This window comes from Xiphias gladius, chromosome 12 (genome assembly GCF_016859285.1).
Source record: "Xiphias gladius isolate SHS-SW01 ecotype Sanya breed wild chromosome 12, ASM1685928v1, whole genome shotgun sequence".
NCBI classification, from domain to species: domain Eukaryota; kingdom Metazoa; phylum Chordata; class Actinopteri; order Istiophoriformes; family Xiphiidae; genus Xiphias; species Xiphias gladius.
Window position 1 is genome coordinate 11,622,521 of NC_053411.1, and position 25,583 is coordinate 11,648,103.

Sequence of the window (25,583 nt, forward strand, 5' to 3'; positions counted from 1 at the left end):
GGAAATGTGACAGACACAGAGAAGTGTGGCTGAATCGGAATGTCCACCCTCCGGACTTGTGGACTTAGCCCTCGCTAAGACTTTATGTCGTACATACAGTGATGTCTTCACTGTCATCACATCAAATCTTCGAGGCTGCTGGACTACGAAGGGTTAAAATGAGCTATGAGACAGGACTCAAAGAACTCATTTTTTTTCCATGGAGAAAAACTGAAATTTCTGACCCTGAAACTTGTTTCAAAGGATTTTTTATGAATGGTTCTTCTTGGTATTCATATTGGCAACTTACTGTATGTATGATATGTGCAGTTTTGCTAGATTACATAGTAGCCATAAAAGATAAGGTCAGAATATGCAGTAAAATGTTCCCTTTATGTAAGATGCCAAAAACAATATTATACCAACATTAAACCCTCAGGAAACCTACAGATTATAACAAATCGAAATTATTCAGCCTGTTCATATTCTGTATGTGCAATATGAAACCTTACTACATCAATAAACTTCTAAACATTTTTTTAAAGTCTAAAATTAATATGGTACATATTATTATTATTATTATTGTTATTATTAATTTAGTTTTTACATCTTCTTGTCCATATCTCTATGGAATATGGGTAATTTTCCATGTGTAGTCCAGTGAAGTCTGCACCCCAAGCGTACCCTCTCGAAGTCCTGCAGAAAGTCCACTCGACTTCCCTGGAATACACTCGATAAGTGTGCTGAAGTACAGACATTTGGATTCAGCTTGTAGGTGTCTAAAAGGGTTTGGACAGTGGAGAAGTGTGCGTGCGTGTGTGCGTGCGTGTGTGTGCGTGCGTGTGAGTGTGTGTGTGTGTGAGAGGAAAATAAGAGAAAAAAGTGGAAGTAGGCCGTTGTGTTTGCTTTCTCTCTGTCTAGTATGCCTTTATAAATGGGTTCAACAGATTTGATAGGGATCAGTGTGTCATAGAGGCATTATATACACCATGACTCAACAAATGTGTGTCTCTATTTGCTAAAATGATAAACACACTTCAATACAGGTCCACAAACCTTAGTATAAAGTAATAAATCACAAGCAACCTATAAAAAATACAAAAAAAAGTATTTTTAAAATACGGTAAACAAGGACACTGAGTCTAATCTCATTGGACACATTGTTCCAGTTCTGTGCCACATTTACTTACTGTAACACAAGTATGAATAGGAAAAAAATAAAAGATATATAAATCCTATTCCCTTGGGAGTCTTCTCTTGAACAGAGACAATAATACTAGCAATATCCTCATTGACATTCATGCAGTTTTGACATCACGCGATGGCATTTTAACAGGTTTTACGGGCCCTGGGGTCATGAAACTCATTCGACTTATGCAGTAAATCACCGTTTAAAGTGTCAATTCAAGTAATGAAATAAAAATAAAAAGGTGGCAAAGTGATTTATACTTGATTGCGTCAGTATGTCTCCTTACATAATCTCGACCGTTTGCGCTTATTCTGTTAAGATGTTTTCGTTCTGCACCCTGCATCCTTTCTTCACTTCATGCCCTCTCTCTATCCCTGCTCTCTCTGTTTCTTGGTCCCATGTTCCCCATTAGAAGCTCATATCCCAGTGACCTCCACAGAGTCTCCGCAGGCCACATGACCTAGAGAGGGGGGTGTCAAAGGACCATCTTATATCATTACACACGCTCCCACACTAACACACAGAAACCCTCTAGTGGCTGCAGTAATTGCTATGACACGGAAGGTCATTTCCAGAGACGATACGGAATAAGGCCAGGTTGCATGGGACTATTTTGCCATAATCTGACCCTGTCTTGTGAGTGAGCATGTGTGAGAGAAAAAGACGAAGTGTTAATAAACTAATCATATCTTTCCACAAATTAATTTTTGAACATTTTCTGTTGATGAAGATTAATATTTTCAGAAAGTGTGCACATCAATAGAAATAACTGAATCCGTGAGCTTGGAACACACACATACTTAAACATCTTTATCTCAGCGCAGGTCCTTTGTGTGGGTGGGCAGGTTATATTGACAGGTACTTTGTTTGTGTGTGTACTTTGCCTGTGTGTATATGCGCAGCCTCATCGTGCCTCACTTTCAGACGGATCTTGCTTGTTTGTGGCAGATCGATGCAGCTTACTGACTCGGTCCAAGTCCGATGAAAGGAGAGATTGCTAGTTGAAATTCTGCTATTTGCCACTCGACTCCTCTGTTGATCCACTTTGTTGCGGGTCATCGTGCACAATGTCACATCAATTGACTGGACTGATAGGAAGAGACAGACACAGAGAAAATGTTTTCCTCGGTCAGACTGTATTCTTCTGACTCTCTTATCTTCCTTCTCTTAGCTGGCTTACTGTGTGAAACAGGTGAATAGTGAATACATCTTTGCATGGCTAAACACAAAGTATTAAAATGTTCTGCCCGTATTAAAGGAGGAACTTAACGGCATGTCTTTAAAGAAGCCAAAGTTTGTTTATCCGGAGAGGAAGTTTCCCCCTCCACGACTTACTGCTGAAGCCAGTGCAGAGTTGCCTTGAAGTAGCAGTTCCTTTTATGACCACTGGATGATGGCACTGAATAAGATTCAGTGTGTATTGTAGTCAAGGGTAAAGCAATTTTGTAAGGAGACTCACTGTATAGAAGAAATACAGTACAGAAAAAATAGAAGTGACTAATAGAATACAAAGTCAGAATTTTCCACAAGAAGCTGAGGTCTTAATTGGGTACTACTCCTCTTCCTGTTTCTTGATAGTAATGTTTGAATGATTTTCTTTGATTGACAGGTGTCTCGGCTTATCATTGTCCGCAAGTTTTATCTTTAAAGGGCCAGTTTTACACAGAGTGCTGCTCAACTTGTGAAAACAGGTGTAAAATGTTTTCTGTCACTCCGGAGGAGCTTTCTAAGAAAGTCTAAGAAAATATCTTGAGACTTTAAATATTTGAGGGAGAGAACCTGCATTATAAACAGGGGCCATGGAGTTACACAGACAGATATGGTCTAATGAAAGATTCTGTTGAGTTGCATTATGGAAATTGCAGGATCCAAGCTTGACTTATTTTTAGGGTCTAAAAGCTGAGATTTAGATTGTTCTTTGTAAGTCTGTCTCTCCACTTTATGAAAGCGCTCTTCAAGTCGAAAATAAGACTATGACACTAAGATTATGTTGTTTCTCATTTGTTTGAACTTGGAAATGACATGACGATTGACATGATTTTGGGCATTAGATTTCATTCGTTGTGATTAAAATATATATTTTGTACCTGTTTAGAGTTCAGTGCATTTTGTATATGTCGTATAGTGTATGTTGCATGAAAGCATTTAACACAAAGCAGGGAGTGTTGTTATACATAGTATATAACTGCATATTTTACACTACTTAATTCTTAATATTTAAGAAGAAATATCTCAGGCTTTTCTAAGGTGACAGATGGCTGAATAACTGTGTGCAAAAAAGGTCTATTGACTCTCTTCATTTCCTTAATGTGTCATGTTTTGTTTTGCATGTCTTAGTTATTAGTTTTCATATTGTATATGTCTTGTATACGTTGTTTTTTTCCATACAGCATATTCTGTATATGTGTTGCCTTTCACCTCAGTATGCTCTGTTATTCTGCTCACTCCGTTGTTTTTCGTGTTTTTATTTCCACATTTCTCTTCTTTGAAATTGCTAGTTTCATTATATTTAATATTGCCCATTTGTCCTGTTCTTATTTGCTAGATTCCCTTTTTACAGGGATTAGAGATTTAATGATTCCCACAGGGTGTATTAAAGTTTGATCTTATTTTAACTTCTCTTTTGAGATCAGTGGATGGAACTCGGTTTTACTCTTTATATGGTTTTCTGACGCCACTTTATAGACTCTTTGTCCTCTATCAACCTGGCATACACACATAGACACACTGTGCGACACCAGGCTGCTCCTCCTACACAGGGAAGTGAGACCATACTCGCATTTGCAGGGATTTTAACTGGTTCATTGTCTGGGATCTGAAATTTTTAAAGGTAATAATCGAGCTATAGAAAACTACTCAGAAATGCAATGAGCCGCGACTGCACTTATTCAGTCTTTTATTAGTCTATCACGCCAGGAAACATTAAGTGACAGGCGAACTTGCATAAATAAGCTTTGTAACCACTAAAAATCATCTGTTTTAAAAACATGTCAAAATTATAAATACAGTATTATCCCATACATACATTACTGAAAAATTTTAAAAATGGTGTTGAGTCCTCATCCGACCCATAGTGGGACGAGAGAAGGCACAGTGCAGAGAAAGTCTTCATGTGGTCTTTAATCTTCTTTTATGTGTATATAGGCGCTGTGTGCAGCTGTGGTGACGCCTGACGTGCTGCAGACCATGATGCTGGTCTTCAGTGGGGCAGATGTTATGTGTGCTACTGGAGATCCAACCTACTCCACCCCCTATCTCTTGGCTCAACGTGCTGGACAGAAGCTACAGATGGAGTTCCTGCACCAGAACAAGCTATCTGGTAAGCAACTTTGAGTGCCCCCTCTGTTGTTGCACAGCTCATATGTACTTCACACTTAATAGTGGCAGATTTAACACTTAAAATGAATGTTAATTATTCAAATAGGTCATACAGATGTGAACAACAGCAGGCTTCTCATTTCTAACCGTGGCCATTGATTTTGTTGGCTGAAATGTTGATTGTCGGTAGCAGATTTTATCAGCTGTAGCTAGCTAGCTAATTTAACCAACTATGTGAGTTGGCTTAAAACTCTATCTCCAGCTAACTCTAATCCTAACTCGATTTTTAAGGTTTCCAAATGACTCGTTTTGAAATAGGAATACTGCAAAACCGTCTTAAATATGCATTTGATGAATACATAAACGCTACAAAAGTCTGAGGCTAAACCTATGTTATATGTAAAAAGTTAAATAAGGAAATAAGGACCTGCATTGTTTTTGAGCTATTTATCCTTAGTGTTATAGTACAGTGTTATTACTAAAAAAGTAATTAAAGAGTTATTTCGTTCTGACATAGCCTTGTTTGGATGCTAAGTACAGAGATACCTGAACAAGCAGCACTGAGGTATGCGTTATCGTTCGCCTTCAACATGTTTCACTTATAAAGAAAGGATTAGAAGATGAGGACATCTGATGAGTTCGGGACTTGTAAGTCTGTCTAAATTAATGACAAAGTTGGGCCTTTAAATTAAAATATTCAGCCTCAAACTAAATAAAGTTTAGCACATAGGCTGATGTAGTGGCATTTAGTTCTGAGGTCCTGACCAGGCCTTTTTGTAACGTGACCTGTAACCCCACAAAATAATGTAGCTAGAAAACGATATGCTCCTTGGCTTTGGAAGTAATGCTAGTAGCTAGTAAGCTAGCCAGCCAGCTAGGCTACATTTCTACATTAGAACAGACACACAACTTGCTTTTGTGTTTTTAGTTTTGGAAAGGCGATTTAAAGAGACACTAACTTCCACCCTCGGTGTGTTTTGTCCAGAGCACCTGATCTTACATTTTTTTCGTAATTACTGTACATACTCTTGCATTCAAAAACAAAGGAAAAAAGGGATGTAGTTAGAATACAGGAAACTTTTCCATTGCCAGTGTTCAACCCAGGTGAGGTCCTGGACCACAGAAAACTGCTATGAAACAGAAGTCACTCATATGTTCCCTGGTCAGACCGAAAAAAAAAAAAAAAAGACGACACACTTATATAAATCATTGAAAAGGCCTTTGAACTATGTGTGCAAGTAGGACTTTTAGAACTATCGGCGCCACAAATATTCAGCCCATCGTCTTTATACTTTAACAAGCCAATCATGTTTAAAACTCACACTCACCACTGTGCCACTAAGTTTATAAAAGCACAGTGGGAGGGTTCCCTTTCCACTGCCATGAATAGGAAAAGGAAGAAAAGGTTAAAAAAAAAAAAAAAACCACAAATTTGAAACCAGCGAATTGTAAGATAAAAATCTCTCTCTCTCTCTTTTTTCTTTTTCTCTCTTTCTCTCCTACTTTCCCCAAAATCTCCTTTATATTACCCATCTCATGTTCCTGGCATCGGAGGCACGGCACAGCTGTGCTGTGTCGTGTGGCTTCCTCATGATGGGTGTGATTTGTTTGTGTGGTTCCATACAGGACTGATGATAAGAATGCATTAGATTAAAGGAGCGAGAGAGGCCGTTGACTGGGGCCAGGGGAGACATTCTCGAGGACTGTATTTTACATAATGTATGCGCTGCATCTGTGTACACTCGCCGGCTCTGAGCCTGTTATGGACTCCTAATTGCTAGCATGGGTCACCTGGTCGCCATGGTGATGGCCATTACTTGGAGGTGTGCTAGAGGACAGACAGACAGATGGACGCACACACATTCACGTGTGTGGCATTGTCCATCTGAAATGTGTAGCATGCAGGCAGTCTGGATGTGCTCATTATGTGTCTGGAAGTTGTAGCGCTTCATCATTAGCAAGCAGACAAACATGGAGCTATCCAGACTCTTCCTGTAGTGATGGATGTCCAACTTAAGTGACCAACCACTGCAGGCAAGAAGGATCTATGATGGGGGGGGTTACAGAGAACCCAAATGACACCGACTGATTTACAGTGTTGGCTGCAATGGAGATCTTGCCTCAGGGACAACAGTCAGTGTAACAAGTTGGGACTATATGTCAGAGTGGAAGGATGAACCTACTCCTAAAAATGACCTGATGTCCACCCAGGGTCACATGTCACAATAAAGGTGCTCACAATTTAAGATTAAAAACTAAAGATCTCAATATGTATAAAACTGACAACATGGCACACAGTCTTTTTGTCAGATCCTGAAATACAAGCCCAGTATCCCAAGGAATTACCCCATATTTTACAATTGTGCAGCACATAACTAATGTTCAGTAGCAGCCTTCAGTACCAATGCAGGCAGCAGTGTGCGTTTTGTTTGGTGTGGCGAAAAATAAGGGAGTGGAAGTTGTGGGGTGGTAGTGCGGCTTACTGCAGGAGACTGAATTTCACGTTCTGTCACAGTCCAACAATCAATGTTGACTTTCAATTTTTTTAAACATAATCGCAACCTTTCCCTAACATTAACCAAGGATTTAAGCTGCCCAGCCTTTACTTTACCTTAACCACATTTTATTTTCCATAAACTTGGTCGTTTCTTAACATTAACCATGTGCCATGTGTGGATATTGTAGAAATAAATCTTATAAAAACTGTTGTCATTGATGTAACTTGGGGTTTATCTAAAAGTGTCTGATACAGTATCAGTGTCCTGTCTGCCTGTGCAATTGTATAATACCCAGATAACGTGAAGTTTACAGGTGATATTTTATTATTCTGGGGACATATTCCATGAATAGACTGAAAATCAACAGTCAATTGATCCTAGTAACACGTATTGTCTGTGCATTCAAAACTTGTTAGTACCAGAGATCTCTATTGGTGTTTAAAAACTATTAAAAAACATATCAGTGAGCAACACCATTGCACTGGGTGACGTGTTCCTTGACTATGATAAACGTGGGTGCTGTAATTTATTTTGGGTCAGTCCCACATAAACTTCCCAGTTGCTGTAAATACTCACTAGTGCCCAAATTAAATTTAGTCTAAAATGACTTTTTCTAAAAGTTTAGCTGTCTTGTTTACCTAGAAATTATTTAGCCTTTTTAAAAAAATGAAATCAAATATTTTCAGTGATCTGTTTATAAAGACATAGAATATCACCCCCCCCATCCGTTAATCATAGTCTATTGGCCATAACTGTGACCGTTACCTAACCGTAACCATACTGTAGTTGCCATGTGTGGCTGCTAGAAATAAGTAATGAAGATCTTGTGATTTAACGTGATGTGGGGTGTTGCAAAAATGTCAACATTCTATCTGGTGATTAAGTCCAACAACACTCCTTCACAAGCCTATTGTCTAAGATTTCTATTCATTTAAGTTTGCAAGCAAATGCCCATCATTATCATTCTCTTAAATGGGCAATATTTTGTAACCCCTTGAAAAAGCTACAGCTTTGTATCACTATGCACAGCCATATAGCACTTTTGTACAGGATATTGTGAGGCATGACTGTGTATTGACTGATCCCAAAAAGTATGTCTAATTTACAGCGTGATATTCTTTCAACACTAATGCACAGGTGACAAAATGTACATGCTTAGTCATGAATTAGAAGAAGAGCAGAATGTGCTGCTCCTTAGATCCCATGTGATCAGTGTTTTGAACTGACCAACAGGCTGAGTAACACTGCCATCCTTTCTAACAGTGTTAAAAAGCTGGTTGTAAAACAATATAAAAACATATATCTATAAATATAATTAGTGAAACTACAGTAAAGAAATAGACTATGGTGGTGTGCGGAGAAAATTGAGGCTCCACACAAAATACTGTCCAAATTCCCTCTTTGACATTTTCCTACTGCCTGGCACATTGTCACATCACACAAAGCTGTGGAGAGTGGTGTCTGCATTGTTTTTGTGCATGTGGCCCCCTGAGTTTGCAGTAACAAACTTGTGGTATTCTGATTAAACAGAAATTGAACTTTTTCAGTTGTTGTGCGCAGTGTTATGTCTGGCAGAAACGGGGAACAATTCAATACCCATATGACACCATCCCTACTGTATCCGCGTGGTGTTGACAGAGAGAAGATAGAGGGAAGAATAAAAGGAGCCACATAGAAACCAGTATCGAGGACAAAACAAAGTTTAAGGTTGTTGTAGAGTTTTAAAGACCTCAGCCTTGGGTTACAGCTGAAGTTCCAACAGGACAACAGTTGCACACATGCAAGGTAACATCAGGACAGACACAGGAATTTCATTTCTTTGCAGCAGCATGCCATCCTGTGCCACCTGTGGTGCCTGTGTGCTTGTTTTTTCTCTTTTGTTTGTCTTATAAACCACACATCCACAACAGGGGTGCACTTCAGGCCCTTATTCAGCCACTATATTGTGCTGTAAAGCCGGACACTATAGTGAATGAAATGACAAACATGGTTCTTTACCAAATTCACTATCCCCCTGGTGGGAGGCTGGAATAAGCCAGCAATAAACAATTGCGAACCTGAACAATTCTCACTCTTGACAACTACAGTCTAAATTGAAGTAGCTCTTCACTTCACAGTGTGAATCATGCTCCCAGTTTGTAAAAATAAAAATAGGAAAACCCTCCATTTCCCCTGGATATGGTGAATCAAAACAAAGCCGTCATCTCGCTTTTCCCCAACCTCTCCACTGTCCCTTCCCTCCACAGCGGCTCATTTGTACCTCCAATGTTAGGACATCCACTGATGGCAGAGCATTGCCACTTCATTAGCTCCTTCTCTCTGGGTATATGTGAGTACATGTGCGTGGGCCTCGACAGACTTCGTTCTCCTGCCCACACCTGCTCGCCCCTAAGCACCCTGCGATAGTGTAGGAGCATGTTCATCTACATATTCCCATCCCAGATTCCATTAAAAAAAAAAGCCAATGGCAGCCCTTAGAGGCAGTGTTTCTTTGTACTTTAGAAACCCCTGTGGGCAGCTCCATGATGATGGCTCTATCCCTTATAGTCAGAGGCTTCCACGGTGGTGGCTTCTTGTATAATTTTAGGTTCCTCTAACATTTTTTATGTCCACTGTATTCTCATCTGTATTCCCATATGTTACACTCAGGAGGCCACATATACCACATAGATAAAATTAACCATCAAAAACGTATATAGTACAAGGTCTTTTGTCAAAGTTTTGTTTTCATCACTGGAACAAAAGAAGGGTTTAAAACTTTGGAGATCACAGAAACATTTAAATAATTTTCAAATATTTCTTTAGAATAATCAGTTTTGGCACAGCTCACGTGTAACCATCAGTGCCTGTCCTGTCACTTGCCAATGTGAAGATAGAGATGGATCTAATACCAGACACCAAATACTGTGGATACTGTACTTTGATCTTTGTTGATACCTTTTTGGAATGCTAATTTAGAGCCTCATCGGTTAAGGAAAGATATCTGTAAATTGACTTTGGTGGGTTTGAAGTTCCCCAAATAATGAGTGTGTCCACAAAGCCTCTACACTAAATTGAAAGTCATTCTTGATGAAAGCATCAGCTGATGGACTAAAAATGTAAATGTAATTTCTCTGTAACATTTTTAGAGCACTGATGGTGCTAGTAGTACAGCTGTAACATCCAGGTCTGTGGTTTGATTGGATGGCACAATGGAATAGTTTGCCCAACAAGCACAGTTTAGTAACACCCGAAAGAAGTCTTGGTCATTGGACTTGTCAATCTGCGTGCTTGTGCTACTGCTCCCTGTCCGACTGGAAAGACTAGTCGGTAATTGGTTCTTAAATCTTGCAGGTACACGACATTAGCAACTGAGGTCCACCTTCCACTTGGCCTCCTTGCCAATTTAGTGCCCCACACTTGTTTCAGTGCATCAGTTCATACAAACAAAGTACACATCTACCGTATCATTCTTACATTTATCATCATAGTATGAGAATCCTAAGAAAATGGCATCCAGGTTTACATCATTCCACAACAGGTTGGGGGAAGCAAATTTGGGAAAATGGAAGTGGAGCATAAACTCTGTAGTAGACAATAATATTTGGGGCGTGGTGTTAGGTGTTTATGTAGTAAACATTTCTAAAGAGATACTCGTTAGCTGTATCATGTGTCGGTTGTATCATGATTTTGAAATCTAATATATTGACATATATTGTTTTGAATCTTATAGATGGATATACATTTTTATGTTTGATGTACCTTGACTTTAATTACATGTTACTTGAAAATATCTTTTTTTCACTTTGACCTTTAGACGGTGGCTACGTATCCCGATTAGGTTAAAACACATGGCACAAAAATTAACTAATGAAAAAAATGTTATTTTCAACCGTGTATACATTGACCAATGTCAAATATTGTATTAGTGACATAACTTGATAGTCACAATGGCCACTTGGGGCAGTGCGATTCAAGCTGCACACAACACATTGACATTTTTGCCTTCTAAAGTTGTTATGGTGAATGTATTAGCAAATGGTTGTTTATTGACACATCCAGCAGAAACATAGCAACATTAGTATTCAATGGTTTTTGTGTCCACCTTGCGAATGTTAGTCCAGTATTTAGTCTCCTTCTAGCCCTGCTTTGGTCCACCAACCCCTGAAGGAAATATATGGCTCTTCAGCTGATAAATACTACAATATGTTCATTAACTACCTGCTAACTTTGTTTACTGTATTTTTTGCTGGGCAGGTAGTGTACAGTGAATTTATCAGACTTTTTAAGCTAAAAGCAGCTCCATTCTATGTCTGAAAATGATGCTGATAAGAGCGGTAAGACTGAACCAAAACGGTAAAGTTGCAGGCCTGAAAACCAAAAAACAACGAGTTCAAAGACACTAAAAAGCTCCATCGAGCTGAAGGGAACTGCACACAATGGGTCAAATGAAAACAGTCATTTGATGCATTTTTCATCTGAAAATATTAAATAGTGCAGCTTGAAGGCAGCTATGTGTAGAATTCCAAACCTTGGGGCTTCCCAGTGATAGTATGAATACAGACATTGCCAGACACTGGTAAAAGCAGTGCCATTGTTTCATTGGATTGTCATACTTTTCTACAAACAGAAACTCATGTTATCGGATCCACTTTTAAGATGCTAAACTCATAACATTTCTACAAATAGTGGCTTTAGGGTTGCAATTTTGATTTTGGCCTTAAATAAACTTGTGTTTTTTGAGGCAAGACACTGAACCCCTGCCAGCTATTTCACCGTAAATCTCTGGATAAAAGTATCATCTTATACCTAAACTGTAAACAGAGCGATATAAAAGTGTAAATTGCGTTTTATGGCGGCTCTTCACTCCACCCAGGAGGCCATTGTACTGTAAAACCAAGCTAAACAGCAATGTCTCTTACTGTTGACATCATTCCGCTTCTTCTTAAATGACACACCATGGATTTGGAGGCAAAGAAGTTTTATTGTTGCCACCCTTGCATCCCTGATGCCCGAATCTCTGAATCTCGCGGCACATTAAAAATTTATCCAGCAGGCTTTCTGTGTGGATAATAAAAAGATGAACACCAGCATACACACACATACACAAACACTAAATCAGAGGGCCTGTTTCATCTTCGGTCTCCATTCCACCCTGTTCTTAGCAAAGTTGCAAGGCTCTGTCAGTTTTTTTCGGTGTGTGTTGATGTTGTTTGTTTTTAACCAATACACAGGACTCACAGTCATGAGGGTCAAGAGGTCACAAGCAGCTGCTGAGGGTTTGGGAAAATTAAAGCAATTTCCCTGAGGGAGTATCTGTATGTGTTGATGACTTTAATTTTGAAGAATTAGTTTGAAGTGTTATTGGCTAAAAGGTGTCTCTGTGTCTATATGTGTGTGTGTGTGTGTGTGTGTGTGTGTGTGTGTGTGCGAACTCCTCTGATTACCCCACCGTCCACTGCTTGTCGGGCACCACTTTGTGACCGTTGCCGTGGGCGACCAGATGGCTAATTGAGCACTCTGTCATGTCACCTCCCGTCACTGGGGACTGAGCCAATCAGCACAGGCCAGACTTCTCAACTGCCGCCCCCACAGACATCACAGTCCCATCTTAACAGAGTCCAGCTTCAGGGGCCTAGAGGGACTGTTTAGAAGTCTCACAGAGAGAGCCTTGTTACAACTGATACAGCATCAAGCCAGTGGCTTATTTACATTCCCTCAACCTGAGTGGTTGGACAAATGTGTATGTTTGTGTGAGTGTTAGACTCGCCTCTCTGCAGTTTGCTGATTAAATTCTGTGTCAGATGCCATGTATTTATGATACCGCTATCGGCAGACGCATTCTCCATGTTAGATCTAAAATTAGATTTACAGATGTTAATACATAACATTACCCAGGCTTTATGTCAATTTGTTCCTGATTGGCTCTGCATCCTTTGCATCACATCAAAAATATATTGCATTTGTTAGAAATGGCTACAGTACATAAAAATGTCTGTATCATGTCAGCCATGATGTTGTTGTTGTTGTTGATTTTGTTGCTACATGGTGCTAGCTATGGATGATGGTGTTTTTGTTAAGCAGTTTTTCATTTTGTTATCCCTACAGTCTTCATTTATAATAACAGTGCTGGAGATCCATTTTCCATTTAGTCAGTGTATTTAATCAGGAAGTCTCATTGATATTAAAATCTATCTCACAAGAGAGACCTGGAAACAAATGTACAGCACATATACAGCATCACAACAAGACAATGCAGTCATACAGAGCAGACATCACGCACAGAGAAACACTTTAGTCATTTTTTCATTTAAAAGTATTACCAAAAATATCAGTGAGTAGAACTTTAAGCAAAAATGTCAAATGTATTCTATTTCTAACTTCTCAAATATAAGGATTTGATGCTTTTCTTTGTCACACGATAGCAAACATAATATCTTTGAATTTTGGACTGTTATTTAAAAAACCAAACATTTGATGTCACCTTGGTCTGTGGGTATTATAGTGAGCATTTTCACATTTTTTTTTAAATTGATTGAATTGAATTATTGAATTATTTTGATAATTCAATACTAAAAACAATATTTAATTTCAGCCCTACTTTCAACTAGAGATGAGTAATTGATCTCCACCAGTATAGCTGTGATGTAGTGTCACCCTATAGTACAATGCTGCATCACAGCTGGGTGTGGCTACACATACAGTACGACAGACCACACTTGACCACACCTAGCTCTGATTTATGCCTTTTAAACACTTTAATGTCAGTGTAACAATGCCTTCCCTCCAATTAAGATTAGACCAGTTTTACGACAATACAATTATATTATTATCTGCACCAAAAAATAAATTAAAAAACATAATAAAATACCTATTACTCACAGAGGCATTAAAGGGGTAGATACCACATTATAAGGGGTATGGCGAAATCTCTTATGGCTGACAAAGTTATATCATATCATGGTATATATTGTCATCTTTCCCATCCCTGCCTTCATTTAAATTTATAAATCTTTGTAAAGATTCAAACACACATTCTTAGATGCTTTAAAATATAGTATATCCATAATGTGCTTTACTTTCACATCGTCATCATTTTGTAAGCTTCAAAAAACATTTCATTTAGGTGCTTGCATGTGATATAGGAAATCCATTTAGTAAATTTTTTTAGGTTAATATGTTAATGTATTATTAATATTTCACTGTAATTCAAAGATTATAAATGTGCATATGAGCACAATTAATTCGTTTCAAACAGTAAGTCCATAAAAAGAACACATATATTCAGAATAAGCTCTCGTTTTAAATTAACTGATTGTTTTTCTTTCTGTGGAATGATGTGTGGCCTTAAGATGAGGCGTTGTTGGTGTCAGTAAAGGGTGGAAATGTCGCTTCAATTAAAAGTGGTTTCAATTAAAGTTATTTTACCTTGCGTGATGAGAGAGCTGGAGGTAGTGAAGATAAAATCTCTAAGATATTGCCAAGGCTCTAGCAGAAAATTGAACCCCAGAATTGAGGCTAATTGAATTTGAGAACGATAACGTTGAATGTGGGGAGCTCTTAAAGCCAGCAAGAAAGGATGAGTAGAGGGAGTTTAGAAAAAAGGGGAAAATGAGCGAGGAAAGCTTCTAATTTAAATGGACAAAGATGAAGAGAGGACAGAGCGTAAAGTTCATTTTTAACAGATACTGACCTGAAGGTTGGGGCATTGAAATGCTCTCAGAACACCTTTTCTTTGACTTTGCAAGAGAATGACCATGTGACAAAGTCATGACTAAATAAATAGCAGTTTGTATAATCACTTTTTATGCTGCTTGTGGGAAAAGAATGGATAATACTGGGCTTCTTTATTGATTTCCACAGGGAAATACTCTCCACATGGAGGTCAGAATGCAGATTGAAGAACAGCAATCATGAAGCTGGTGGGGATTCATTGTCTTGCTTAGGGACACTTCAACATTGTAGCAGCATGCCAACACCGGGCCAAGAATCCTTCTGGTTGAAGGATGATCTCTGTAGTCAGGGATTTTACATGAATATGGGTGGGAGACAAAGATAGACTCACATCTGGGATTAATGCCATCTTAATCTGGGAACATTCCCACATTCCAAATCCAAACCTATTTTTTATGGTACAGGAACAGCAATGATTTACAAGTGGTAGAAGCGTGACAACTTGACAGATAATATCTACATAATATATGCAGTTGCTGCTGTAATACAGGCATAACTCTGTGTCCTGCAAAGTTGAAACTTTTTTAAAGTTTTTTTTTTTAAAGTTTTTTTGTTTATTAAACTTTATAATCATTTTGGAGGATGGCGTTCATGATGCTGTCGGACTGTATTGTGTTATACAGAGAGGTGTTTCTGTGATTTAGCCTGCCTTCCTTGATAACAAATATCAATAACAGTAACATTGATTTCAACAAAACCTTCAGTGCTGTTCTTATAAAAGCCAATTGACAACGTGTGGTTTGTTGTTCCATCCAAAATTCAGAGGGGTTGAGTATTAGCATTAGTTTTAGATAGATGTACCGATATCGATATATATTGGAAAAATAGTTTTACTCATATAATATTAATAATTTCAAACAGTCCTAATTATAACATAGCCTACCTGTTGTGTTGTTTTGAAGCTATGTAACTCAGCTGTCTTGTGAAAACCATCTATCTCCAAAACATTGTTAATAAGAAGTGGTCTGTTTTGAGCTGTGTGAAGATCTAATAATCCAATAAGTTCTTATATGGTTTATATAGAGTAAGAGCTCATAAAGGAACATTTAGTCTTTCAGTTTATCTGAAATTGTCTAACTCACCAAACTTGGAGATACATGCTTGTCATTGGACAGTGCTATACCACATTCACTGGGGGTTAAGGATAGTAAAAATTATATTTAAAAGTAGTAATATGCAGCTGGAGGTGAAATGGTTACACATAAGTGCAAGTGAAGGATCAGAATGGTGCACCACCCTATTACATTCTTAAGGGAAAACCATTTCCTTGCTCATCTACTGTGTCTCTTACCCCCCTTCTAGATTTCCCCAGACTCGAGCAGTGGTCGGAGAGGCCCTCCCTTACTGATAGTTCCCTCTTCATGGATGGCTTCCTCTACATCTCCTCTGGCCCAGCTAAGTCGACGTTTGACCGCCGCAGAAGAGATGGTGAGTGTAAATGCCGTTTTGCAAACCCCCAGCAAGGCCAATCAATCCATCAATCCATTTGTAAGCAGTTTAAACTGCATGTTTGTCAGAGGTCTACTCCAGTTAAGCACTGATCGATCAATCAGTGTCATTTTGTCAGTTGTCAAACTGCCAATCATTTAATCCGTACCAAACAGTCCAGTCAAAACGATCAATGAATCTGTCTTTCAAATGTGTTCTGCATTGGTCCTCTGGGAATACTTATCAGACAGAATTGTGTGACCCAGCAGTGAATGCACTACGGAAGCACAGGGTAAATTAGGGCCAGGTTAAAAATATAAAAGTAAATATTAGACTTTTGGTACAAATCCACTCTCAATCTACCTGAGAGAAGCTTCCTCCAAAACTTCTGAATTCTCCCTCTTTTGTCTTCCAAGGCACTTTAAAACTTTTAATCAGGCTCCATTTCACACCCAAACTCCTCAGCTGCAGCTGCACCTCCTGCTCTGCAATGGTCCCACTTCTCCAAACAGCTGGAGCGTTTCAGGGGCCCATGGGTAATTAGGAGAAGGAGCCAGCTTTGGATGCGTCCCCTGGGGAATGGGGTTATTGGGAAGGTGGAGGAGTGGGATGGAGGATGGGGGGATGGAGGAGGAATGGGGGAAAATAAGGTATGCGTGTGGGAGTGACAGCTTGTACCTACCTGCCACTTGAATAAGCTGGAACTCCTACATCTTGGGCAAGACATCCATCTCTGTTTCCATCACCCCACACATGCTCTGCTCAAATTGGTGGTCGTACATGCTTGGCAAATGAACAGGGCTGAGGTCTGGGAAATTTCCCTTAGAGTAGATAGGGGCAAAGTTTATATGAGTGTCTGTTGAAATTCTCATTATCTGTACAAATGGAATTCATTTTCATTTCATTTGTTAAAGGATAATTTCATTATATTTTAAATTGGGTCTTAATTTCATAGTTTTTGATCATAATTTCTATTGATTATGATAGTACTGTACTCACAAAAGTAATTGCTGAGGCATTGCTGAGGCCTGGGAATATGGTGACCTCAATAAAACAAAGTCTGATCAGTCAAATGGTCAGATAATGTGAGTGTACCTGAAATGCAGCTTGTGATCCTTGACAAATTATACTGTTTACCTTTGCTGTCTCTTCTGTAAACTTGGCTTATGTTTGGTTTTCGTCAAAACCTGTAAACTGGTCTCTGTTTCCTGCCCTGTCCGACATTTGTGTCAATGTTACCATGTTTCTTGATCCCAACAATTAACTTGGTGGGTACAGTGTTATTGTTACTGTTTGGAAAGATTGCCAAAACTATAAAAAGGGAGACCCATGTTGCAATAAATCAGATGATCCAATATTGACATTTTAATCACCTAAAAACACTTTTGCAGACGTAATCCTGTTTTTGAAAGATTGTTGAATCTTATTATCACAGGATAGCAGTTTTGAATTGAATGAAATGTTACTTATAAAATGGTAACTGAGTCACCTTATCCTTCAACTGCCTAAACAGCAACTATTTTACAGATTATATTTGCCAAAGATGACTATATGATGAATTTAATTTCCGAAAACAAAGAAATGGCATTCTGAAGTTTAAAGCTGCATTAAAGTTTTGGCCAGTTGGGGGTAGTAGGCACTGTAAACACAACACTGACATACTATCACATGCTACACTTTGTTTGGTTCGCTAACTTTGTTTGCTGTTTGGAGCTGGACAGGTAGTCGAAGTGGGTCTTTCAGAGCTTTTTTTTGCTGATAACAGCTGTCTGCCATCTGGAAACGATGTTGATGAGAGCAGTGAGAGTGAACCAAAACAGTTAAATTGCGGGCCCTAAAAGCAAAACAATGAGCCGAAAGAAGCTACACTGTTCCGTAGAGCTGAGGAGAACCGCAGAATTTTTTTTTTTTTTTCATTTTTCTTTTAACTGTGATTCAGAAGAAAAAGAGCCCTACTGCTGTTCTTATAAAAGCCAGTTGGTATGACAATGTGTTGTTTGTTGTTCCACCTACAGTACAGTGAGTTCCTGCTTCAGATGGAGTAACACTACAGGTGTCCATTTTGTAAGGGTCCATTTTAGTCACTGTTGTACATTTTGTACCACTCACAGACACCTCAACATTCCAAAGTTGTCCCTCCTCAGATAAGTGCTTGTAATATTTCGTCCGATAAATACCTTGTTATTTCATCTATTATGGAGAGCCGTACGAGTTTGGCTTTTGTGCTTTAATGGCGCTTTAACTGCAGCTGCAGCTGCTGAAAAATTCAGAGGGGTTGAGTTTAAAACTCAATGCATTCCAACTTCTTCAATCACGAGGAAGCGCTGTCAGGCCTTTGTGAGCACAGAGGGATGAGGTATTTTTGAATGTACTGCAGGATGCCTTTCGCTCCCAGGCTAATGGTTTGATGGTCTATAGATACACCCAAGTTCTTAATAATTCATAGGTTGCGCTCAGGGCTTAATAAAAGCACTCTGCCACGGCATCTTAAACTTCGCTTTTTTTTTTTAGTTTTTTGTCTGGAGACAACTCCAATAGGCTTTCGTACTTCCACTGATGGGAACTAAATTCAGAGTATGACATAAATTAATTTGGTAAGGAATTTTGGTAATGGCCTCGACTGCGGTGGCATGGGGGATCATCATGCTGGTCCATCATAATGAAACAAAATACTGTGCTGCTTAGTATTTAGCAACACTGTGCCCAGTCTAGATGCTGCTGGGAATATAGATTAGACCTAGAAAAACAATATTCCTTGTTGATTTATTTGTGCCTAAAACAAGGTTGAACTGGTTTATTCTCCACTTTATTTGCTGTTCTGTTGAGCTCTGCTCTATATCCGGTTTATGCTGTTGATTCCAGCATTAAAGACTGTGTACCTGCTTTGTGTGTTTCTGTGTGCATCTTTGTGCTTGTGAGAGACTTGGGAGGGAAAAGGGAGACAGTAGTTAGCTACTGTCTGAAATGGTGAGCAGCAGCAGGGAAATGGCACCCTTAATTTCTGATTAGTTTTGTCTTTTCCTCATCAGCGGCACTCTGTTTTTGCCTGCAACAATAGCTCACAACTGCCAGAGAGAGAAAATGGAGGAGGGGGTGTCTAGAGAGGAGGGAGAGAAAGTGAAGTAGAATTATGTAAAGTTTTATCGAGGGACACATATCTGAACCCATATGAACAATTCATTTACTTTCACCCACAAAAACTAGAGTCACGTCTTTGATAGTAAATCAGATCTTCTTTATGGTTTATATTGGGAATCAGTTGTCAAAGAATGTTAAATGATTGGAATTTCTAAGTAGTGACGTTTGTTATTCTGTTTTATATTTTATGAGAAGTACACAAAGCCTATTTAAACAATTCGTCCTAATCTAATATTGTTTTCAGAGTGTCTTTGTCCATATAACTGTACCTTTGCTTGCCTAAATGTGTGAGTAGTGGTGTTGCTAAAGCCAAAAATACACGGCAGATAGTGTTTTTTTTTTCTTTCTTTATCGTATGCCATATCTGTCCATTCCTCCATGTAATGAAGTAGGCTGTAATTCTGGCATAGACAGATCGTTCAGATCCCTTCAGTTTCTCAATTTCCATTTCCAGTCTCCCTGACAAGCTGTCCAGCAGATGTCTTCATCACAGATATTTTAGTCTGATGGTGAGATAGGCAGAAGACTGGCGGAAAGGGGGAGAGGTGGGAGAGTGAGCGAGGTAAGAGGGTTTTTCAGTGGAAAGGGGCACAGCCTGCTGTTTCGATGCATACTGAAATGTGTGCCTGTGCCATGTCGATAAAGAGTTTAGGGGGACATTGGGTAAATCTGGAAGAGTGCACAGTAAAATAAATCTTGAGACACAGAGTCAAAACTTTTGAGTAAATATGTTTCTATAACTTTGTCCAGTCAGTTGATAAACAATAAGACCGTTTAATTGCCTCATTGATGACTTGATTAGTCCAATCAACCTGCTCATCTCTCATACTTGGAGCATTTAACATATTTTACCAATTGCTGAAGTGAGAGAGAAGGTGAGGAAAAAAATGCAGAAAAGGAGAGAGAGATTCACCATTGCAGGTTTGGAGGCCTTTTTTTCCTCTACAAAATGCTATGCAGGGAGCACTCTTGGCATACAAGCTAATTGGCCCAATTTAGCTGGTGGAGGCATGTACCACGGTTGGCTTCCGCTAGCGTTATCTCTGGTGGCTGGTTGCGGACTCCCGTGGAGAATGGCTGGGCCATGGGGCCGTTGCTGTGTGTGGGGAACAGCTGGCAATGGACGCAGCTGGTTGATTGTAAATCAAGCACTATTGTTTCCCCCATTGCGCTGGTGCTTGTGTAGAAGCTAGAGTATCCCACCCACTAAGGAAATATTGAACTACAAACAAAGAATGAAGAAGGATGCTTGTCATTTGGGGATGTGCAGGTTTTTTGATAAACCCAGTTTCTTGCTAGAATATTTTTGAAGGGATCCAGAGGCATTCATTGCTGTGTTAGGAAGCAACTTGTGTCACAGATTCCAACATAACTGGATTATAATAGTTACATTCATCTGAGTAAAATACATTTCAGCTATTCCACATTTACCCATAATGGTACTGAAATGGCAGCCGCACCACTGGTACTGGTTATATCTAGGGTCATATTGGTACAACGTTTTGCCTGGTTTGAGATATTCTTTTACTCTCAGGCCTCCATGAAAATGTCTTAATTCCTCCTGTTATAGCTTCTTCTGTCTTCTCCTTAATCTACCAAATCCCTCATATTCATTCACAATTCAAACCCAAAGGAGATAACTGTATCTGAAATTACATTTGTCAAACATTTGTACCTTTTGGCCCCTGTTTAATTCCCTCTACTCTCCCAACCCTCTGTTTCCTAGGCATGTTAAGGCCTTAATGTGGGCATGTGTACCTTTGGGTTTGCTGACCATTATTAGGATAATTCTTCAAAAACTGGTTGGCCGAGAAGAGATCCTATTCATGTGTCCACACTGTCTGGACCCAGGATCCTTCAGCAATTTGCTTCCGGGATTCCCAGTGTGATTTTTAGTGTCTTTGTCCTGGGAATAGAGAGCAAATTAAAAAAATGTTTTCCTTTTTGTACAGTGTAGATGAAAGGATGCTGATGCCACATATCCCGACATCAAAATGAGATCTATTAATATTTTTGATATATTAGGATATACGAGTCCCCTCATTTACATATTTCAAGGTCCATAGCCTTTGGGACTTTCAATGCCCTTGACCAGCAGTTCCCAACTGTTTTGACTCTTGACACCTCAAAATGAAACAATTTCTCCTGTGACCCTTCGTTACTGGTTATATATGTGTATTGCCTATGACTAGTTCAACCAAAGAGTGATCTTTCTGTGCCTCTCCGCCAGTCACAGTTATGTTTTCGGATTGTCCGTCCATCAGTCCATCCGTCCTGCTGTCTGTCCATCCCATCCTCGTGCTTCTATTATTTCAGGAACCCCTGGAGGGGATTTCATTACCTCTGGCACAAATGTCCTCTTGGACTTTGGATGAACAGATTAGAAAAGGTCAAGGTCTCTCCGACCTACCAAAACACGGCCGTAACTCAAGAATTCATACGCCAATTATGACAAAATTTAACCCAGATGTCTCATAGGATAAAATGATGAAGTGATGATATTTTATATCCAAAAGGTCAAAGGTCAATTTCGCTGTGACATCATAATGTTCTGCAAAAAACACTTTTCTGGCCATTATTCAGTGCCATGACTCAGGAACAGAAGGGAAGATTGACCCTACTTCCTGCAACTTGACTGACAACCACGAGGCGGTAATTCTAGTTTAATATATTTTTTTATATAAACCATTTTTAGAGATAGAGCAACTAAATAACTAACTTTTTTTCTTCTAAAAACGTCAAAAAAAGAAAAAAAAAAGACAAACTTTTGCAGTTTCTTAAAGCCCAGGGTGACATCTTCAGACTCCTTTTGTCTGACCGACATTCCAAAATTCAAAGATATTTATTTTACAATCACATAAAATGAAAAAATGCAGCAAATCCTCAAATTGGAGAAGCTGGTACTAAGAAATGTTTGACATTTTTGCTTGAAAAGAAATAAACAATTTACTGCAGCCAGGCTGGAGGCTCTTTGAGTTTGTGATTCAGTGTAATATAAAGAAAACCAAACTGTTAGATAAATGAAAAGTATCGAACAAATTGAAATTTTGTCCTGATGATGGTGCTAGACGAAAAGTCAGGGGATCATGAAAGTTCACAAACACTATGAATGTCCTTACCAAATTAAATGGCAATCCATCGAACAGTTGTTGAGATATTTCACTGTGAACCATAAATGCGGTCCTCTTAGTAAGGCTAGGGGATCACCAAAGTCATTAGGAGTCATCCCATCGGGGACGCAAATGGCTTTAGCAAAATTTGTGCCAACAAATCCATCGGTGAGCGTTCAGAAATTTCACTGGATAAACAAAATATTTGACCTTCTGGTGGTGCTAGATCGCTAAAAGTCAGTCATTAGGATTCCTCCTCTGGGCACCATGAATATTTTCACGAAATTTAATGGCAATATGTCTAATAACTGTCGAGACATAAAATGTCAACGTCAAGGTGGTGCTAGAGTAAAAGTCAGGGGATCACCAAAGTCTGTGGGCTTTATTCTCTTGGGGGCCACAAATGTCTGTGTAAATTTTCCTCACAATCCATCCGATAATTGTTGAGGTATTTCAGTCTAGACCGACTGACTCACTGACATTGCCATTCATAGAGCAATGCCTCTAGGTTGGCTTAAAAAAGAAAAGATTAAAGGAGCACATTTAAAACAACATAAGTATGCGTGGGAGTTTATGTTTTTTTTTTTTTTTTTCTGCCTCTCTGTCCTGTTTATCTTGCGGCCCCTGGTTGGGATCCATTGACCAAGACAAAACCTGTTTCTATTTAACATTACATCAGTTTATACATAAGATCAACTCCATAATGACCTCTGCAACCATAGGAACCATTAAAAAGCAAAGTGTCTAGATAATCAGTGACATTAAATCGCTCTTGCAGCTTATGATAGCAAATGACTTCAGTTAGGAAATCAAGTGCGCCTCTTAAGATGATTGTGTGAGGGTTTCAGATTGTGCAAATGACATGATTCAGTTATTACCCTATTAGAGGACATAGGGAAAGAAGGCAAAATTACTGGAAAATATGGCACAAAACAAAAACTTAACTATCATCCGGTGGGAAGTGATGGACATGACATTTTCTGCAAAACGTTAGCAATTCCGTGACACATTTGCAACGCGAGTGAAGTGCATTACGATCTTTATGTCACCTAGACAACACTGCGTCCTGTCAGGTAGATTAGATTGGTAATGACTTTAAATACCAGTCTCTCTCTCTCTCTCTCTCTCTCTCTCTCTCACACTCACATTCACACGCACACACACACAAACAAACCTGCTACATGCGCGGTTGGGTTCAGATAAAGATGATGATTCTTCAGCTGCTGGAATAATTCTTTTCTTGAAGGGGAGTGAGGTCAAAATAACATTATTTTTTAAATGCCACAATAAGCAACTAGATATTAGTCATTTTGCAGTTTTAAAGCTGTTTGCAGAATCATGTCCAAATTGTTTTTTTTTTTTTTGAGACAGAAAAGACAAAGAAAAAGTCAGAAAGAGCCATACAGAGAGGCAGCTCAAGGATAAATAGAGCGAAACTGACATCCTCCTTTCCTATGCTTATCACATCTTTTTTCTTTTAACAGCCAGTTGTAGACACTTCCTTTTTTTATTGGAACTATATCTGTTCCTTCAGAAACATCACACAGTTGGCAGAGGAATGCACAATTAGCATATTCATGAGATGAATACAGTGGAAACTTTGGAGTCGCAAGCGACAGGGGGTGGGGGTGAGTGGTGGTGCTGTTTGTGTGTGTGTATTTGTTGCGGAACAAAAAAGCAGATGGCACGGTGACTTTGAAAATCCAAAATTAGGTATGTTTTCATGAACTTCATGCTCATTGGCTATGTAAATTGCACAGTCAGACAGTCATGAAAGACAATATTGTGTGTTTTCCAGCTTTTCCACTGAGATCATGTTTGTTGATTGAAATCTGCTCAGTACTTGGAGTCTCTTAACTCTTTTAATTTTTGTGCATGTGCCCTCACACACAGTTTGCTTGTCTCAGTTGTTCTCTAGTGGACAGAAAGATGAGGTATGGTCATCTGATTGCAGTCACGAGGGTTAAATTTTGATGTGGACACAAACCAAATCTCATGATCTTCAGCAGAAAAATGTTGATTTTGTTTTGTCCATCCCAAGACTTTGGCATCATTTGGAAATTAAGTAGTCTTTAGACTGTATTTTTACTAATTAGAGTAAGTGGTTTTTTCTTTAGCATTGTATCTTGGATGTTGATTCTGGATGGATGTTAGATTGAAATCCTGGCCTTCAGGTGGTTTGATCTCTTTGTGTCTACCTGGTTTGGCTTTAGAAAAAAATGACATGGTTTTCGAGTTAAGTACGCCCTTACGAAAAGGAAAAGTGGAGGCCTCTGACACTGACACTGAATCTCCATACATCCATCCATGTGTGAAAGCTGAATATACAGTGTCTCATCTCCAAACTTTTAAACAATTTCTAGGTAGTGCTGTCTTAGCTTGTAGAGAGTCATTAGCTGTGTTAAATAGGGTTGGAGTGGTGCTAATTGTTCACAGACCAATCACTAACACTGCAGTCTCTAATTCATTTCTTTTTCTGACTCCACAAACAATAGCTAGTTTGTTCAATTTTATCAGTATGCAAATGGTTCTATGGTAGTAATCAAAAAGTGGCACTAGACATATCGGAGGGTTCTAAGTGCATAAAGAAAAGAGTTTGCAGATTACATTAGATCAAGTTGCGAAATGTATTCGCAAAATGGTATATATTACAGGAGACTGTCTATCTTGATATTTAAACACAACTACATGGCACTTAAAGTGGGGTCATGTAACTTTAAAAAAGGAAATGACACACTTCTCCCCCTATTAAACATGAAAAGTTAGATTCATAAGCAATAAATCACACTTTTGCTCATTTCAATACACTATCCTTTTTTGCTGCTACAGCCTTACTTGCTTACTAATTTTGGCTAATGTTAGCCAACTTTAGATAGATATTGCATTTACTTTTCTATTCTTCTCTGTTTTTATGCTACTGTTACTCAACATTTTAACCTATCACAGCATAACATTTCACTGGTTTTATTACAAAGGAACAAGACAAAGAGTCCTCAGCCATGCTAGCACGTCTGTGAGGTTGTACTTAGGCACAGCGGTGCTTCAAGCTAAATGCTATCACCAGCATGCCAATATGCTCTTGATGACAATTTTAAAGGAATAGTTTAACATTAAAGACACTTATTTGTTTTCTTGCCAAGAGCTAGATGAGAGGAAAGATTACTGGAGCTAGCGGTCAGTTATCTTAGCTCAGCATAAGGCCTGGTTACA

The 25,583-nt window shown here is 38.9% G+C and overlaps 1 protein-coding gene across 1 annotated transcript in view; it reads left to right on the forward strand.

Annotated features, from left to right (window-relative positions):
- zmp:0000000660 (arf-GAP with Rho-GAP domain, ANK repeat and PH domain-containing protein 2) overlaps positions 1 to 25,583 on the forward strand; it is a 120,829-nt gene that overhangs the window by 61,997 nt on the left and 33,249 nt on the right. The window contains exons 14-15 of the mRNA XM_040141476.1: positions 4,313 to 4,487; positions 16,000 to 16,125. Coding sequence (XP_039997410.1) covers positions 4,313 to 4,487; positions 16,000 to 16,125 — 301 coding nt within the window. The remainder of the gene's footprint in view (positions 1 to 4,312; positions 4,488 to 15,999; positions 16,126 to 25,583) is intronic.